At 46.8% G+C, this 17,540-nt stretch overlaps 1 protein-coding gene across 2 annotated transcripts; it reads left to right on the forward strand.

Moving 5' to 3' along the window:
* The first annotated feature begins 478 nt into the window (after nucleotides 1-478).
* On the forward strand, nucleotides 479-17,146 carry GGNBP2 (gametogenetin binding protein 2). 2 transcript variants are annotated; one of them, XM_021524848.2, is made up of 14 exons: nucleotides 479-525; nucleotides 1,149-1,279; nucleotides 4,959-5,039; nucleotides 6,649-6,902; nucleotides 7,518-7,616; nucleotides 10,165-10,278; nucleotides 11,748-11,957; nucleotides 12,907-13,081; nucleotides 13,944-14,138; nucleotides 14,409-14,559; nucleotides 14,801-14,926; nucleotides 15,008-15,159; nucleotides 15,556-15,804; nucleotides 16,483-17,146. In XM_021524848.2, the coding sequence occupies exons 2-14, from the start codon at nucleotides 1,187-1,189 to the stop codon at nucleotides 16,684-16,686; spliced, it is 2,103 nt and encodes a 700-aa protein (XP_021380523.1). In that variant the 5' UTR covers nucleotides 479-525; nucleotides 1,149-1,186; the 3' UTR covers nucleotides 16,687-17,146. The 2 variants fall into 2 exon arrangements, with proteins under 2 accessions (XP_021380523.1, XP_021380524.1); XM_021524849.2 differs by having other exon boundaries at nucleotides 11,748-11,951.
* Nucleotides 17,147-17,540: the final 394 nt, after the last annotated feature.

Genomic DNA, 17,540 nt, shown 5'->3' on the forward strand with positions numbered 1-17,540 from the left:
TAATTTAGGCAGCCACAGGATTTCGGTCTGGCTGCACTGAGCTGTTAAACCCTGCCCTGCCTGTCTCGGCAGCAGCGCAGCGAGCGCTGAGCTGCGTTCGATGGCGGGGCAGGGTGTGAGCGAGCCCCGAGGCCACGGGTGCAGCTCATCCCCGCGCCGGGCGCCCCGGAACCTCCGCCGGCCGTGCCCCGGAGCGTTGAGCCCCGCGCCCTTCGGCTCCCCGCGGGGCCGCTCGCACCCGCGCCAACGCCCGGCCCGGCCCGCTCGTTGTAACCGGGCCGGCAGCCGCTGCCGGCGCAACCCCCGCTGCGGGCCGCTCCGGGCAGCCGCTGCCCGCGGGCGCTGATCGCGGCCGGCCGCGGCGGCGCCGAGCCAGCCGTGCCCGGGGCGGGCCCGGGCGGTGCCCGCGGCTCTCGCGAGAGCGGGGCGGAGCGGCCCCGGGGCGGGCAGCGGGGAGGCGGCTCCGGGAGCGCGGGGCCGCCCGCCTGTCACAGCGCCCGGGCCGCCCAGCGCCGCCGGCAGCCGGTAAGGGCCCGCCGGCCGCGGGGGGAGCGGGGCCGGCGGCGGCGCGGCCCCGCGGGAGGGGAGCCGGGCGAGGCCGCGCAGCTAGCGGGAGGAAGGGGTGGGTCAGCCGGGCTGCACCCGCGGCGGGGCGGGCGCCCCGGGCAGCGGCGGGCAGCGGCGGCGGCTCCGCCGCGGAGGAGCCGCAGGGCCGCGCCGGGCTGGGCGGCTCCCGGCGGCCGCGCTGGGCCGGTGGCGGGCGGGGGGCGGCGGCGGCGGCTCCATCTCCCCGCGGCGGCGGCTCCATTTTCCCCCGCGGACTCCATCTCCCCTGGCAGACCGCGGTCCCCGCCCGCGGTTCCGCCTCCCCGCGGGGGTCTCCATCCCCCCGCGGGGGTCTCCATCCCCCCGCGGGGGTCTCCATCCCCCCGCGGGGGTCTCCATCCCCCCGCGGGGTCTCCATCCCCCCGCGGGGTCTCCATCCCCCCGCGTGCTGCCGCATTCCCGGCCCGCTGGCGGCGGGGCGGGTGGGCAGGGCTCGGCGTGGTGAATCAGGCGATGGGGAGCGCAGGCTGGGTGCCGGCTGCTGGTGAAAGTGTGGCGGGGAAGCGCGGCGGGTGTTTACCTCCGGCCGGGGCCGCCCGCAGGCTGGAGCGGGGAGGAAGCGGCAGCAGCAGCGGCGGCGATGGCGCGGCTGGTGGCGGTGTGCCGGGACGGCGAGGAGGAGTTCCCCTTCGAGAAGAGGCAGATCCCCCTCTACATCGATGACACCCTCACGGTGAGTCCCCGCCGCGCCCGCGTGTTGCAATGCCCGGGCCGGGCCTTTCCTCCTCGCCCGGCCTCGCTGGCTCCTCCTCGGGCTCCTGCGGCGTTAATCTTTGGCACTTTGCAACACTTGGGCTTAGCGCAGCCGAGTGTGGCAACTTTTTATTTATCTGATGGCCGGCTCCGAAAGCGGGCGAGCCGCCTAACGAGGGAGTTATCGCTGTGCCGGAGTTGTGGAGCGTGGCTCGGTGCTCAAGGGTGGAGCAAAGCCATTTTTCTGCTGGGAAGGAAGGGAGCCATGTTAACGTTAAGCCCGGCTCAAACCCGGCGGGTTGTTCTGCTCCTGGACAGGCAAGGAAAGGCTGCAGGCGTTTTCCACAGCTTTGGCCTGAAGTCGGGGTTATCGTGTCCGCAGAAACGTAACAAATCTGAGAGTTCCCGTTTTCAGGGTGTTGCTGGGAGTTGGAAAACGTGGTTTGGCCGTTTCCAGAAGATTCAGTGGAAAAATCAACTAAATGCAGCTTGGAGGTTCTCTGGTCCTTCTCCTTAGAAGGTTCAAAAATTGCATTGTAGGACAACACAGAGCAAATGGGGAAAAAAAAAAATCTCTAATTAGCCACTTGCCCTTTGTTTTAATTCTTAAAGCGGGAAAATGCGTCGAGAATAATATTGCACTCAGTGTAATCTGGTATCTTAATGGTTCATATTTGATTTCTCATGATAGTAGGACAGGAGCTGTTGTCACTTTAAGTGATGTAAAATGGGGATGATTAAATTCCTAATCTAATGTTTAGGATGGAAGAATCCCTGAGTTTTATTAGCTGAGGAAGGTGTCCCTGCGCATGGCAGGGGGGTGGAACTGAATGATCTTCAAGTTCCCTTCCAGCCCAAACCGTTCTTCCACCTTCCAGAACAAAAGTGTTGAATGTCTTCAGGCAGGCCCCATCTGGTTTTGCTGCATTTGAAGGAAGTCCTCTTGCTGTATTTTAGTTTTGATCAATGTGAATGGTGAGATATTACTATTTTACCAATTATCACTATTTTTGGCTTCTCTCTGGTGAGCTGTGTTCAGGTATTAGGCAAAGTTTCCTCCAAAGCTGTCCAAAGCAGTATCTGCCTCTCCTAGAGGGGCTGATGATCTGGAAAACCCAGCCCTGTGCAGGAATAGTGCAAGTTTGAGTTTTTTGCTGTCTTGGCCACACCTTGAAAGTTATTTTGCTCATTCATTTTCCATGTGGTTTTAATAAGCTCTTGGATTCCTCCCTTTTTTTTTTTTTTGAATTTTTATTTATCCTTCCTGGACTCCCTGTAAAAATTACCCATTAATTTGTGTCAGGTAGACTTGCCATGCTCTGGTTATTTTTGTCGTGTGTAATAGGTTGAGAGTGAAAATTCAGCTCTACCAGGAGGATGACTTCAGAAGACCTAAAATGCCATTTGTGGTTTAGTCCCAGAATTTAATACCAGGCCCAAACTTTGTGTAATTGCACTGTGTTGTTGCTGCCCTTCTGCTTTTTACACCGTCCTCATGATTGAAAGGGTCCTCTAGCTGTAAATCAGTTTTATATCCATCTGGAGAAAAGGCATTTATGCAAGTGCAAGTCATCCTCACCATGGAGAAATCTTACTTTGTGCCCATTTTTTTTTTTTTGTGTTACTGTTGTTACAAAGTATTTGGATTTCTAGGTGGTTTTTGGAGGTTTTTATTAAAAAAAGTCTGCAGAAGCAAGTGAATGAACTCTGAGCTTCCTTGTCTGTCATCAATAATTTATTTTTTAAATACTTAATGAGAGCTATTACAGACATGCAGCTGTCTTTGAAACAGAATTTTACATCTGCAGCACTATCTTTAAAAAATAATGGTATTGATAGCAACTGGCTTCTGTTACTCTTTAAAATATCGAATTTTAACATTAGTGTGACCAGTCCGCTGAAAGAGTTAATCTGTGCCTTAAATGTGGAATCCGTGATTAGCGATTGCAAATGAGGAGTGAATGGCCCATGTGCTCTTCTTCTGGAATGCTGCTTTGTAGGAGCCCAGGAAGCAGCTCAGGTGCGGGGAGATGCTGCTGCCCGGAGTGGATCCTTCACCACCAACTTCCCTGCTCCTTCTGGCTCAGCCAGAAATTAAAGGAGGTTTCAATATTGAGCCCTTTTCATTTCTTAAGCAGCTTTTATGGTTTCTAGAAGGCATTCCATTTGATGTGGTATTACAGGATTTTTTTTTTTTTACTCTTCCAGTTCAGGGTGTGATGGTGGTTGATGTTTAACCACTTAATAAAATCTCATCAGACACATGAATTAATTTAGTCTTTGATTCTTTTGCTCTGTTGTACAAAATACCTCAGGGTGTTGTGTGATAGTGGGAGATGAAGGTGAAGGGGGAGAAATAGGCAGATTTATCTCTGTTATTGGCAGATAGAGCTTTTAGTTCTGCTTGTAGCTCCTGGCCCACAGAAATTCCACATTAGCGATGTAGGAAACCTGCAAATCTGCAGCAGAAAGTGGTGTGGGGATGGATCAGGGGTGAGGAATGCTGGAAAAGGAGCTGGGGGTTAGGATTGGCAGTGCTCTGCACAAAGGTAAGGCAGCTGTGCCAATGCTCAGATTGGGGCACATGGCACAGCAAAATAGCTCTCAGAGAAATGCTGTTTATTTTGGAGAGGTGTTCAGTGCCTGGAAAGGTGAGTTCTCTGGAGGTAGTGTTGGTAATTAGGCAGGCAGCAGGGAATTCTGCCTTCCCTAGACAGCTGAGGGGAGGTGGAAGGAGGAAAAGGGCTGAATCAGACACTTTTATTTGGTGCTCATTTGCATTAGGGTTATTAACCAAAGCTGCTATTTTGCCTTTCAGATTTTAAAGTGAACTTTCAATATTCATATTGACAAATTCCCTGTTTCTCAGTTTGGACAGAGAAGAGAATTAAGCCAGGCTTTGCACATATTTCTAGTTGCTTTCATTTTATTCCATGGTTGCACGGTTGGATTTTTGACTGAAAGTTGCTTTCCTGGTTTCTGCCTCCTCCCAAGAAATTGCCCTCTTTGTTTCTCAGTAATTTGATAAGAAATGTTATTAATTACTTACAAGTAATCACATTGTTCTGTAGGCTTAACATTTTGCTTTGAGCCTCTTGAGAGTTGCAGCTGCAATCACACAAAGCAAACTGTGCCTTGGAGTACCTTGTTGGGTTAATATGGTTTGAAATTAGCCTTTGGAGGAGTCGACTCTGTCATTAAACTGTTGTGACTGTTTCCTCAGAGCCTTATAAAAATTGAGTTAAGCTGTTGGGTCCATTTGGATCTCAGTGTGTTGAAGTATTTTTTTTTTTAAACTGAAGCAGGGTCTCAAGTCATGTAGATGATAATTTGAACACTGATGGTCCATTTAGCAACTCTTGCTTTCTAACAGCTATTTAAGAGTTGTCATTTATAAACTGCCTCTAGAACGTTATATCAATGAAGCATTTATTACTTTGCTGAAACATTCACTATCTGAAACAGTTACTTTTATCCTTTCCCAAGCTCCAGTAATTATGTGAAAAGAATGAGCATTTAACATAATTTCAATCTTATTTCCACCAAGAAAGTAAAACAGCTAATGCTCTGTTTGGCTTTTTTTGATTGGGTTTTTTTTTTTTTTTTTTTTTTTTTTGTCTGAAAGCTCCTCTTTAAATTGTTTTTCCTCTCTTGTATAGATGGTGATGGAATTTCCTGATAATGTGCTGAACCTTGATGGACATCAGAATAACAGTACACAACTGAAACAGTTCATCCAGGTAAATCATGTTTCCTAAGAAGTGAAATTTTTGCTTTCCTCAGGTTTGGGTTTTTGCTTCTCCAAGGAGGTTGTGACTCCTGGAGTGCCTCAGACACGTCAGCACCTGGGAGCAATCACACATTGGTACCAAAGTGCACTGGGTTCAGTGTGCTCTGGATTCCACAGCATTTATTGCAGGTTGTCTTGTCAGGAGGCAATTGCTGCGTGTCTGAGAGCTCAGAACTTAGAGTGGGAGCTACGGCTTCTAAATCCGTCTTGATTTTTATTTTTCTGAGCAGTTTTGAACCACTCTTTCAAGTGGAAGTGTGGACTGCTTGAGGTTGGGTTCTTACGATTTTGTGTAGAATTTGTGTGCCAATTTGTAGATTTTATATAGATAAGTAGTGGGAACTGATTTTGTGGTACCCCAGAAACTTTAATCCTAGAAAGTGACGTGCCAAATTCTGACACATAACCGTAGCACTGTGACACCTGTAGCAGCTGCAGAGTGGTGCCACTGGATGTCCAGAGGGGCAGAGGTTGCTGCTCTGCAGCTGCACAGTTGCCTCACCCAGGCTTGACAGCAGCAGTGCAGACACACGCTGCATGCCAAGTGCAGCTGGGTTGTGAAAATAGCTTGTTCCTGCCTTGCTGTGACTCCTGCAATTAATTACAGGAAACAGGGTTATTGCAGAGTGATAGTGCTTGGCAGGTGATTTAATGGGCCCTTCCTGTAAGGGCACAAACCTTAAATGTTGCCTGATGTTGCTCTGCTTTCCATATTGCATAGAAGGAGCTGAGGACACTTTCTCTTTTCAGTGGGTGTGTGGTCTTTTCTTCCTTTCCCCAGAAGTTGTGGCAAGTCCTCTGTTCATGGGTGGGGAGTGTTTGAGTGGTGTGGTGTGACAATAATACAGAAAATTCTCTGGTGGTGTGACATTCCCTGTGCAGATACAAGTCAAGTGTGGGTTTGTGTGGTGGGGTGTGAGGAAGGGGCTCTCTGCTCTGCACAGCTCTGCTGGTGGCACTCCAGCTGCTGGAAGCCAAGGCAGTAATTCAGCAGTGAGAAGGACTAGAAGGGAATGTGCTTTTTGTGAGGACGTGTGCCTGGATGTGTTTGACACAGGGGCCAGGAGACACATCTACAACTGTTTATTGACTTAAGCAATATTAGAAGGTGTTCTCATTAATGTTCTATTAATAGCACACATTGGATGTTCACTACTGAAGTCGAAGGCTTCACCCCGAGTAGTAATGTGTGCTTTCTTTAATTCCAGCTAGTAGGATTGTAATGGGAAATGGCATTTAGCCTTCCAGGAAAAATCCTGCTAAATTGTCGTGGTCAGAGCAGAGCAAGTTGGTTGTAAATGAGATTTCCATAAATGCCAACAAGCCTTCCTGAATTTCCTTTCCATGTGCCAAAGACAAAACGAGTGTGAGTAGAAGCTGAAAACTTGCAGTTGGTGTGTGTGAGACCTTTCCCTACAACATCTGTGCCCAGGTGCAGAAAAAGAACTTCCCAACTGGGACAGTTATTCTGAAGCAGCATTTGCGGCGAGAGGAGGCAACGAAGAGAACAAAGCGGAGAACAAGCATGAAATGGTTTGGTTCTTGTGGTGTTTTTGCAGAGGCACAGCATGCTGAAGCAGCAGGACCTGAACATTGCCATGATGGTGACGTCGCGGGAGGTGCTGAGCGCGCTGTCGCAGCTGGTGCCGTGCGTGGGCTGCCGGCGCAGCGTGGAGCGCCTCTTCTCCCAGCTGGTGGAGTCGGGGAACCCTGCCCTGGAGCCCCTCACCGTGGGGCCCAAGGGGGTGCTCTCGGTCACCCGCAGCTGCATGACTGATGCCAAGAAGCTTTACACGCTCTTCTACGTGCACGGGTCAGTGTCTGCGAGCTGCTCGCGCCAGCCCCGCTCTGCGCGTTGCCTTCGTGGCAGTGCTGAGTTGTCACAGCTCCTTCTCCTCCTCAACACCCATAATTACACTTCTTGTTGCCTCAACTGGGGAAGAAGCAAACCTAATCTTTGGTAGCACCAGTTGCAGTGCCATGGTTGCAGTTGGAAGATGCCAATATTTAATGTTCAGTCCTTAATCTGACCCAGGCCCTGCGGGGCTTTTGTTGTCTCACTAGTGTTTGCCTCACTAGTTGGGGTGTAAAAAAATAAAATACAAGTGATAATTTTTTTCCACCAAAGCTTGCTGCTCTTGGGTAGAAAGGTAACACTGAGAAAGTGAAACCTCCTGGGTAGGCTTGGTGAGCACAGTAAATACCCCAGAGCCATTAGTTCCTCAGATGTCAGCAGAGCAAACAGTGAGTGCTCAGCACAGTGTGTCTTGGCCTTCCAGTTGGCTTCAGCTTGTTCTTCTTGCTCCAGTTAGCACAAAAAGTAGGGAAGGTTAGTGCAGAGTTGAGATTGAGATGGGGAAAGTGAGGTAGTGTAACCTGATCCAGTGGTTTTCAGGATACAAAGTTCCTCACTGTTGTTTTTCCATAGGTCCAAACTGAATGACATGATTGATGCAATTCCCAAAAGTAAGAAGAACAAGAGGTGTCAGCTACACTCCCTGGACACACACAAACCAAAACCTTTGGGGTAAGTCTGTGTTTAAAATGCAGAATTGAAATATTTTAAGGAAACAAATTATTGAGACTAGTTTATTTTTAAGCACTGAGATAAATTTTTATGCTCTGATCTGCTTGCCAGAGTGGCAGTTGGGTTGTAGCAGACCTAAATAGTTGTTGGGGAGAGGAAGAGAAGCATCAGGAGTTTTGGGCGTGCTCAGGGCATGGATGGCTTGTGCACTGTGATTTAAACAGTGCTCTAGAAAGACAAACTGGTTTTTGTGCTGTAGACCAAAATGGTTGCTCAGCAGATTTTCTCATGTTTAGGTCAAAGGGTACATGCTAAATAAATATACATCATTTTACTTGGGTTTATTAAAAATGCCTTACACAACTGTTAACCAAGGGCTTTATTGTGGTTGGATGCAGGGTTAAAACTGGAACTCCATAAAATGTATTTTCTCAAAAGTGACAGCATGTTTTGAATACACCACTGCACAATATGCATATATGCCTGTGTCTTGAAGTTGAAATGATTTATTCCAGCTGGTTAAGCAGAAAAACACTCCTTGTAAATCTATTGTGGATTTTGGGGAGGTTTCTTGTTTGTGGGGTGGCTCCTTTTATTTTTTTTTTTTTTCATATGATGACCAATAAATTAGTCTCTTGAGCTTAATTGGAGTGTCTGGACCTTTTTTACTCAGCTGTGTTCTGCTGCTGCTTAAGCCTCCAACCTGTGGAAGCTTGCTCATGGTTTCCAGTTACAATACATGTATTTTTCTATGCAGATTGGAGTCTCTCTGGGTTCACTTAAATCCCCTGGGATACCAGGCATGTGGAATTTGACACTTGATTTTTGCTTGTGCTGCTTGAGGATACTGGAAACTAATCATTATCTGCTATTGTATTTTGGTTACAGGCCTTTCACGAAATTACTTTAAAGCTTATGTTACCCAAGATCCTGAGAGTATAGGGGTGTAGATATATGTATTTCTTTTTGTAGCTATATATATATTTCTTTTTTAAATAAAGCAAATTTATAGCATCATAAAAAGTGGGTTTTGGGGTTCTTTTATATTTAGTAAGCTTAATCTTTTCTGCGTGAGAACAGATGCTGCGGAACCTGCAGTTAGCACTTCAACAAGGTAGAACAATTCTGAAGCTGAATGAATAGAGAGGAAAATGTTGCTTTTATTTCCTCATTTAATGCTGGAATAAATCCCCTTAGTTCTTTGGATGCTGGCAGGTTAATAGGGAATATGAGGAAGAGCAACGTTTATATTCTGCAGGTAAACCTTGGGGTTATCAGAGAACATTGCCTGTGGACAAGCAGTGCAGCTTGCTAAGGAAGCAGGACTTACACTCCCCATCTCTATTAAAACCCGTGTTGTGTACAGAAGTGACCAGAGTGTATCAGTATTGATAAAATCCAAATAAATCTGCCTGCAGTGGACACAGGCTGTGGCTGGGCTGTGCAGGCACCCAGTTGTCACAGAACAAACTTCATTTACCACCTTAGAGCTCCTGCTCCTCATCTTTACAAGAAACTCCTTCAGATGAGTTGCATCTGTCGGGCATTTCCTCCACACAAAAAAGGCTTTGAGTCAGAGCTGTGTGTTTAATTAGAGGAGTTATGTAAGCAGCTAATGCCACTCGAGGGTTACTTGATGTCCTGGGTCTGTGCCTGGCTTTTGGCTCCTCAGCTCTGTTTGGGGCTCAGGAGCGTTTGGAACTCTCCTAAATGCAAGCCCTATGACCTGGCAAAGTGGGTAATGGCACACAGAACTCCTCTAATTAGAAAACAGGGTTGCTGCTTCCCATTTTCCTGCCCTGTTGTGTCCATAACACAGAAATGACCATTCTGATAAAGTGTCAAGTGTGGACAAGCCTGTGATTTTATTTAAAGTCCATTTTTTTCTCACTTTTAGCACATCCGAATGTGAGTTGTAAAGTTACTTTGATATTCTAGCAAATTTTTAAAATTTGAGGTAGGATATTTTATGGTGAAAGTTGTTTGGGTTTTTCTTTTTGTTTTGCTTTTTTCTTTTGTTATTTTATCAAATTGTCTTCAGCTGATAAGTATTAAGACTTGTATTTGTTTATACTTAAAGTAATATTGTGAAAATCACAGCTGGTTTGCAGCTGTGACATTAGAAAGTCATGGTGAGTCTGGGTCATAAACATGGACAGCAAAATTTGCATCTCAGTTCTGATCCAAACTTTCATAGATGTTAAGGCTTAGCCTGTAAAGAATTCAAATTAAATTAAGGAACAGAACAACATTTTCCATAGGATTTTTTAAGGAAGAATAACTAGCTGATAACATATATGTTATAGGTCTGAAAAATGTTTGGTAATACTATGTGACAGTGAAAGGAGCAGTAGCAGACTCAGTTCAAAGAAATTAAAAGCAGTTAAGAAAAGTAGAGAAGACAGGAAGAGGAAAGAGAGCAAGTGTAGCATCATTTTCTGCTGTGGACCTTCCCAGGGAGCAGTCAGGTAAAGAATGAGGCTCTGCTGGGTTTCTTTTCTGCCCCCCAGCAGGATAACGAAGAGTTTGGTGTCTCATTTCCACGCAGGGGTTGCTGGATGGACGTGTGGGAGCTCATGTCCCAGGAGTGCAGGGATGAGGTGGTTCTGATCGACTCCAGCTGCCTCCTAGAAACGTTAGAAACCTACCTACGAAAACACAGGTACGTGAGGGCAGCAAGGCACACCTTGCTTTGGGGAAAGGTGGTTTTTGTGAGATCAAAATGCAGAGGGTTTTTCCTGGTGAAGCTGAAGATCTCGGCTTGGTGGTGATGGGAGACTTTGCCATGTGGTTGTCGAGACAAAGATGGTGGAACGTTCTTTGTGTTTAATGAAAGGGAAGATGTGGAGACCTCTGATAAAGTTGTAGCTGCTTGTCTTTTTTATGATTTACAGATTAAAACCTGTGTGTTCTCATTCACTCTTTGCTCTTGGGCTGTGCTTGTTTTTAGGCTTTCAGGGGCAATGTGCCATTTCAGAAATCTGTGAGCTGCTCTAGTGCAAGCAGATTTTAGGCTTGGTGTTGCCTTTAAAGCACTGCTTTAAACCATTTATTTATGCCTGGTGCTGTTAAATCTCTCTTGCAGGGAAGAAATAAACCATTAAATTATAGTTGCATGTGCACAGGACCTGCCGTGCTGATTGAAAAGTTTTAATTTCCATCAGTCTCAAGGTTCTGATATCAACTGTGGGGCACAGATGGGCGTGGGGGTGGCGGTGCTGTGGAAATAACACTTTGGAAACAAAATAACTTTAATCTCCTGTGACATTAAACACTGCCTTGGCTGCCTTCCTGGTGCTAACCTGCGATCATACTGCTGTTTTCTCTCCTTCCACCACAGAAAGCAGACAGGTATCGTAGCTCTAACAGCAAAATATGTTTGATTTAGTGCTGTCAAATGGCTGGAGACACTAGGAAAGGAAAAAACATCATCCAAAGCTGGCATGGGGAGCCAGCTTTGGGCTGAAATGTCAGCAGCTTGTCTGACTTGCATTTTTAGAGTCATCCAGCAAGAGATCTTGTAGCCTCTTGAAGGTTACTCCTCTTATGACACAGAATGAGCTTAATTTGCTTGTATTTTAATTATAAGTATACTCCTGTCACACGTGAGCTGTCACATGTTTAAAATGAGCACGTTGTGTTATAAATAACCCTCGTTTGGCCATCAGCACAGCAATCTAATAATTCAAAATATGTTTGTAGTAGAAACAAGGATCACTCTTGTACAGCAGGCACCAGAGGATACTTTGCCTTGTTTCTTATCACTCACTTGAGTACCTTTGAAAGGATTGCTAGAAGGTGATGTGATATGTGTTACTTGAGAGAGGGATTTTGCCCAGCTTTGCAGTATTTGCTCACTGCTGAGATTTCTGATCTTTGAGTTGAATTCCTTGTGGGAATTTCTTCAAATCAAGGATTCGCTGGGTGGGCTCCGCTCCATGGGTCAGAGGACAGAAGTTTGATATCCAGGTTAGTAATGTAGAACAGATGGGATAATTAATGGTCAGTTGAGGTGGATCCTAGCCAGAGTACCATCACAATTACAGTTTTTGAAGCAGCACAGCCCTCCCCTCCCCAGGTCAGACACCACCATGGGGCGAGCCCAGCCTGATTCTGTGCTTCCCCCTTCAGATTTTGCACCGACTGCAAGAACAAAGTGCTGCGTGCCTACAACATCCTGATTGGGGAGCTGGACTGCAGCAAGGAGAAGGGCTACTGTGCTGCCCTGTACGAGGGGCTGCGCTGCTGCCCCCACGAGCGCCACATCCACGTCTGCTGCGAGACCGACTTCATCGCGCACCTCTTGGGCCGGGCCGAGCCCGAGTTCGCAGGAGGGTATGAGTATGTAATTGGCTAGAGTGGGCTATCTAGCGCTTTGCTTCTTTATTTGACTCCTCAAATGTCTGTGCCCAAAGTGGCTTTTTGCCTCTCTGCTGTGTGGTTGTGGATATCTGTACTGGTGTAGGCTTGGAGAGAGTGCTTCGAAGGTTTCAGCCGTGCTTTGGGAGGAAAAGGAAAAAAAAGTGACCAAATGTCTTCCAGCTGGTTGTTCACTCCCTAGAGCTGCCTGCTTGCCCACTGAGGTGTTCAAATATGCGAAATAGAAAGAGAGCCTTGGTCGAGTTTTGCCAAATGCCAAGTGTTCAAGTTAGTTTTGTTGCCAGTTGTGTATTTCTGAACCTTTAAGCATCTTAAAACCATCCAGTGAAAAGGACGTTTCTGAATGGAGTATTGAAGAACCATAGAATGAGTTGGAAGTGACATTAAAGATCATCTAGTTCCAACCTCGGTGCCTTTAAAGCTCAGTCATAACTGTTTACTGAGGAGGATAAATCCTTTCATAGTAGTTTTCCCTTAACAGATTAACCAGATTGATAGATAATAGAAGGATAATGAACAGATTAATACTGAAACGTTTTAACTCTGCACGGTAAGTAATGTACAAAATTCCCTGTGTGTTTATTCAGCTTGAGCTAACTGATGGTGAAATAATTGCTGTGAACTCCAGCAAATTTTAAGCCACAAAAGAATGCATCTCTGGCATTTAAACTCTTGATGCCTCCTAGGAAGAGCAGGATACGGCACCTGAAGCCAGAGGTGGCAAGGCACAGTGGTGGCTTTGACCTGTTCCTTTCTATTTTGCATCTGCATGCAGCACAGCAGAGCCCTGCCAGGCTGCTCCTGCAAACACAGCTGCAGTTGTACCTCCAGAGAACACGTCAGCCCTCCTTTGATCCCTCGGTTGGCTTCTGGCTGCTCTAACAATGCTCTGGTTCCCCTTTCCCCCCAGACGGAGAGAGAGGCACGCCAAGACAATAGACATAGCCCAGGAGGAGGTTCTCACCTGCCTGGGCATCCACCTCTACGAGAGGTTGCACCGGATCTGGCAGAAGCTGCGGGCTGAGGAGCAGACGTGGCAGATGCTCTTTTACCTGGGGGTCGATGCTTTACGCAAGAGCTTTGAGGTAAAAACATCAAATTTTGTCCAACTTGTGTCTGAGCTGCTGCAGTAACTGGACCCGTTGTCACTGGAATTCATTTCCTGCTTTTCAACACTGGCTGGAAGGAGTGTCAAGGGTGTTGCAGTCAATCCCTTGTTCAGCTGTGTGACATCCATGCACAGCACAACTGGAATGTGTTCCCATGTGGAATAAACTGGAATATAAGAGATTGAGGCTTGCTTTTACTTTCAAGCTGCCCGTTCCAGTACACTGAACCGTGTGTGTTAATTCTGTTTTTCTACCTGATTGCATTGGAGGATGTGCTTTTGAATTGCAAAAGTGGTTGCAAACTCTCGTGATCGGCTTGTTCTGAATGCACTCTGATCCTGAGGGATCCTGAGCTTCAGACAGCGCTCCTTTAACATACCAATACTTAACATTAATTTCAGTTTATATGACATGGATCTTTTTTGTTATGTTCACCTTCCATTCATAACAACTGTTCTGTCTAAAACCTCTAAAACACCAGAGAAGAAGGAGGAAAATCAGTTTGGGAAGGATCATAGTGGAACCTTGAGCTGGTTAGCTCTTGGAGTGTTTTTACTCCCACAGGATCAGAGTATCACAGATCCAACAGTACATTAAAATCTGCAGCTCTTCACTGAAAAATGTGAATCTGGGCCATAGGTGCAAGCCAGAGCTGCCCCACACATGAGTTTCCAGCAATCTGAACCAAGTGGCTGCATCTTGGTGGGCGTTTTTCTCCTGTAGTCGATAGTTGTGCTGCTGGGATTTCATTAGTGGCTGTTTTCCTTCTCCTGCTTTATAAATGAAAAAGCTTGAACTGTGATGACTTCTGTAACTGGACCTAACCTCTTGTAAACAGATGGCTGTGGAAAAAGTGCAGGGCATTAGTCGATTGGAGCAGCTCTGTGAAGAGTTTTCAGAAGAAGAGAGAGTGAGAGAGCTTAAACAAGAGAAGAAACGCCAAAAGCGGAAGAACAGACGGAAAAATAAATGTGTGTGTGAGATCCCTGCTCCTCTGCAGGCAGCAGAAGAGAAGGAAATCAATCAGGCAAAGGTAAACATGGGTAGCTGGGGCTTTTTGGGGCTTCATCCATCAGCTCAAATTATTATTCAGGCTCTCTTGGCTGACCTTAATGGGCTGTGACTGCGGGTCAAGGTAAATTGGTTGGGGTTTTGTTTAGTTGTGTTGTACTTGTGAAGAATTCTAAGCAATGCTGTTATCAGTCAGTGTCAGCTGGTTTTTCTCATGGAAAGAGTAGCCTTTACAAAAATGCTGGCTGAGCTGCTTTCAGTGTCTGCAAGTGTTTTTTGTTTCTGTTTGAAGGAGAACTCAAACTTCACGGAAAGCAGCTGCAAAGCCTGTGGTAGCACCGAAGAAGCCAACAACTGTGTAGAAGTAATTGTTACTAATGAAAGCACTTCTTGCACTTGTCCTAGTAGTGGTACCCTATTAGGCTCACCTAAAATCAAGAAAGGTATGTTAAATGTCAGTATTTTTCATTTTTAAACAGCATTTGCCATTCATGGGGTGAACAGTGGTTGCCTGTTTTTAAAAAGGAATCCCTGCCCGTGGCAGGGAGGTGGAATGAGAGGATTTTTAAGGACCCTTCCAATCCAAACCTGCCTGGGGTTCTCTGAAGTCTTTCTTGTTAGAGGCATAACTAAAGAATGTGCAGCAGTTCCTACAGATGGCAGTAATTTTGGCCTCTGTCTCAGGTTTATCTCCACACTGTACTGGCAGCGACTGTGGCTATTCCTCGAGCATGGAGGGCAGCGAAACGGGGTCCCGGGAGGGCTCGGACGTGGCCTGCACTGAGGGCATCTGCAACCATGATGAAAATGGTAGGTTTGGGAAGAAGATAGGGATGTTTTAATATCCCCAGAGCTGCAGCATCTCAGAAGAAACTTGGCTGTGTTTTGCAGGGGACGATGCCTGCGTCCATCGCTGCGAGGACAAGGAGGAGGATGGAGACAGCTGTGTGGAGTGCTGGGCTAATGCAGAAGAGAGTAACACAAAAGGCAAAAACAAAAAGAAGAAAAAGAAAAGTAAAGCTTTGAAGTGTGAGAATGACCACGTAAGGAACATGGCTCTGCCAGATGCTTCTCTAAATGCTTACATTTGAAAGTAGTTACGGAAGGATTTTAAATTCTGATTGAGACTTGGGCTGAAAATGGGACAACAGGCATCTCCTGTTCCCTTGTCATCCCAAGTTTTTGGAGCTGAGGTTCTTCCTCTAGAGTAGGTTGTGGTGGAGTCTCTTCTGTGTTCCTAAGCATGTGCACTTTTACTCTCTCTCAGTGAATGTGCCACCCCCCCCCCCCCCCCCAGCTCTCCAGGCACATGTTGAAGTATAAATACCTACCCTCGCTCACCTTTGAACCTTCCTCTTTTCCCTCTGCTTCCGTCTCCAGCTCGAATATTCCACATTAAACACTGCTGGCAGTTGATTGCAGGCTCCTTTCCATTTCAGATTCAGAAACTTGGGAGCTGTCTGGCAGATGCAGGTAGCAGAGAGACCTCAGGAAATCTCACGCACACAGAGTTTCACCGCGACAAGACCAAAGACACACACGCCGAGAGCTGCTGTAGTGCAGACAAAAGTGGCCAGCAGTTGCCTTGGTTTGAGCATATGAAAAATGTGTCACAGTTTGCAGAACCTACAGAAATGTCACTTGTCCCTGATACTGGAAAAGGTGCCAAAAGCTTAGTGGAACTCCTCGTAAGTACTCGCTGCATTCAAGGTTTGGGTTGTAGCATCACGCTTTAATCTTTGGAGCTGAGAACTCAGCTCCCAGTGAGGAATTGAGTCCCAGTGTTCAGTTCAGTTCCTGGTGCACGTTCCCCAAGAAGTTTATAATTGAATGCTTTGCAGAGGAGGAGAGATGGTCGCTGGAATGTGGTGACAGAACTTGTGTTGCAAGCGCTCATTGTCGAGGATTGCGTTATTCCGTAACATGAAGTGGGCATTATTGCTGCCTTCAGGCCTCAAATGTGGCTTCCCACTGCAGGCTCCTTGGGCAGCTTTCATCTCTCTCCTTTCCTTCCCTTCTTCTTCCACTTATTTAAATCCCTTTGCTCAATTTCCCTGCGTTTTCCTTTTTCATCTTCCCTCATTTTTCTCTCTCGCCTCTCTTCTTTTTTTCTCTTTTTCTTTCCCCAACTTTCCCCCAAACCCTCTAATAAAATCTATCTTCTTTCCATGGGAATGTGCTAAGACTGCAACAGATTTGGATCAATTTAATAACTGAATTGGCTGTTTCTCAGCCCAAACCAGCAGAGCCCTGTGTGAGCGGGGTGTCCAGATCAGCTTTGGGCTGGTGTGACAGGGAATGGTGGGGACAGATGTGCTGCACAGCTGGGCAGTGCTGGAGCTCTGAACTCCCCGTTCTCCTTGCAGGATGAGTCAGAGTGCACTTCTGATGAGGAACTGTTCATCTCCCAGGATGAAATCCAATCCTTCATGGCAAACAACAAGTCTTTCTACAGCAACCGGGAGCAGTACCGGCAGCACCTGAAGGAGAAGTTCAACAAGTACTGTCGCCTCAACGATCACAAGGGGCCCGTCTGCAACAGCTGGCTGGCAACAGCTGGAGCCAACTGAACCCAATCCAACTCTGTCTGTCACTGAAACTCGAGATGACTACTGCGCCTTCTCCTTCCAAACTTAATTTAGTGACTTACGGCAAAATTTTATCTTAAATTAATGTGATTCTTTTTTTTTTTTTCTTGGGTTTTTTTTTTTTTTTTTTTCCACGGGGAGGCTGGTGGAGGTGATTTCCTTAATTTTGTTCTTTCTCCAGGCTTGTATCTTTAGTTGAGTAGCTGTGCAAGCCTCTCTTCTAATTTAAGCCATCTCTTTTCATTCAATGTTTCTCTTCCTGTGAGACTTACAAAAAGCAAACTAGTGGCAAAGTAATGTTGTACCTATAATTCTGTACAGAATGACAAGGAGCTGAATATAAGATTTTACAAAGTAGACATCCATTTGCAAAATGTTTTGGATGTAATATGTTAAAGCGCAATGTGCAAAAATTTAAATAAAGAATATTTATTAATATGCATAGTAAAGCTGGGAGTCTATGTTTGTACTCGGGGAGTTCTCGATTCATGTGGTGGAGGTGGGAGTAGGGTGAGGAAAGCTGGTCTGGGAAAGGACAGATCCTTGAAAACCAGGCTCTGTGCTCCTCCGGGGCTGTGGTTTGGGCATGTGGAGTTGCTGCCAGCCCAGCAGGGCCTGGCTGTGTTGGTGGCACAGTCCCAGCCTGGCACGACTCGGCACCAGGTGCCTGTTGTGCTTCCAGGAGCTGGGATAAGGGATGGCCACGGAGCTGCTGGGGCTCTGCTCTGGAGCTCCTGCCCAAGGGGCCATTCTGGGGGTATTGTTAAACCCCACAGTTTTCTGTCATCAACTCAATATCCATTGTCCCTCTTCTATTCCAATTAATCTGCCTCCTG

Source organism: Lonchura striata, chromosome 20 (genome assembly GCF_046129695.1).
Source record: "Lonchura striata isolate bLonStr1 chromosome 20, bLonStr1.mat, whole genome shotgun sequence".
Lineage (NCBI taxonomy): Eukaryota > Metazoa > Chordata > Aves > Passeriformes > Estrildidae > Lonchura > Lonchura striata.

Coding starts and splice junctions, on each gene's coding strand:
- GGNBP2 (XM_021524848.2), top strand. CDS start 1,187: ATGGCGCGGCTGGTGGCGGTGTGCCGGGACGGCGAGGAGGAGTTCCCC. Junction 1,280..4,958: donor ACATCGATGACACCCTCACG/GTGAGTCCCCGC, acceptor TCTCTTGTATAG/ATGGTGATGGAATTTCCTGA. Junction 14,560..14,800: donor CTCACCTAAAATCAAGAAAG/GTATGTTAAATG, acceptor CCTCTGTCTCAG/GTTTATCTCCACACTGTACT.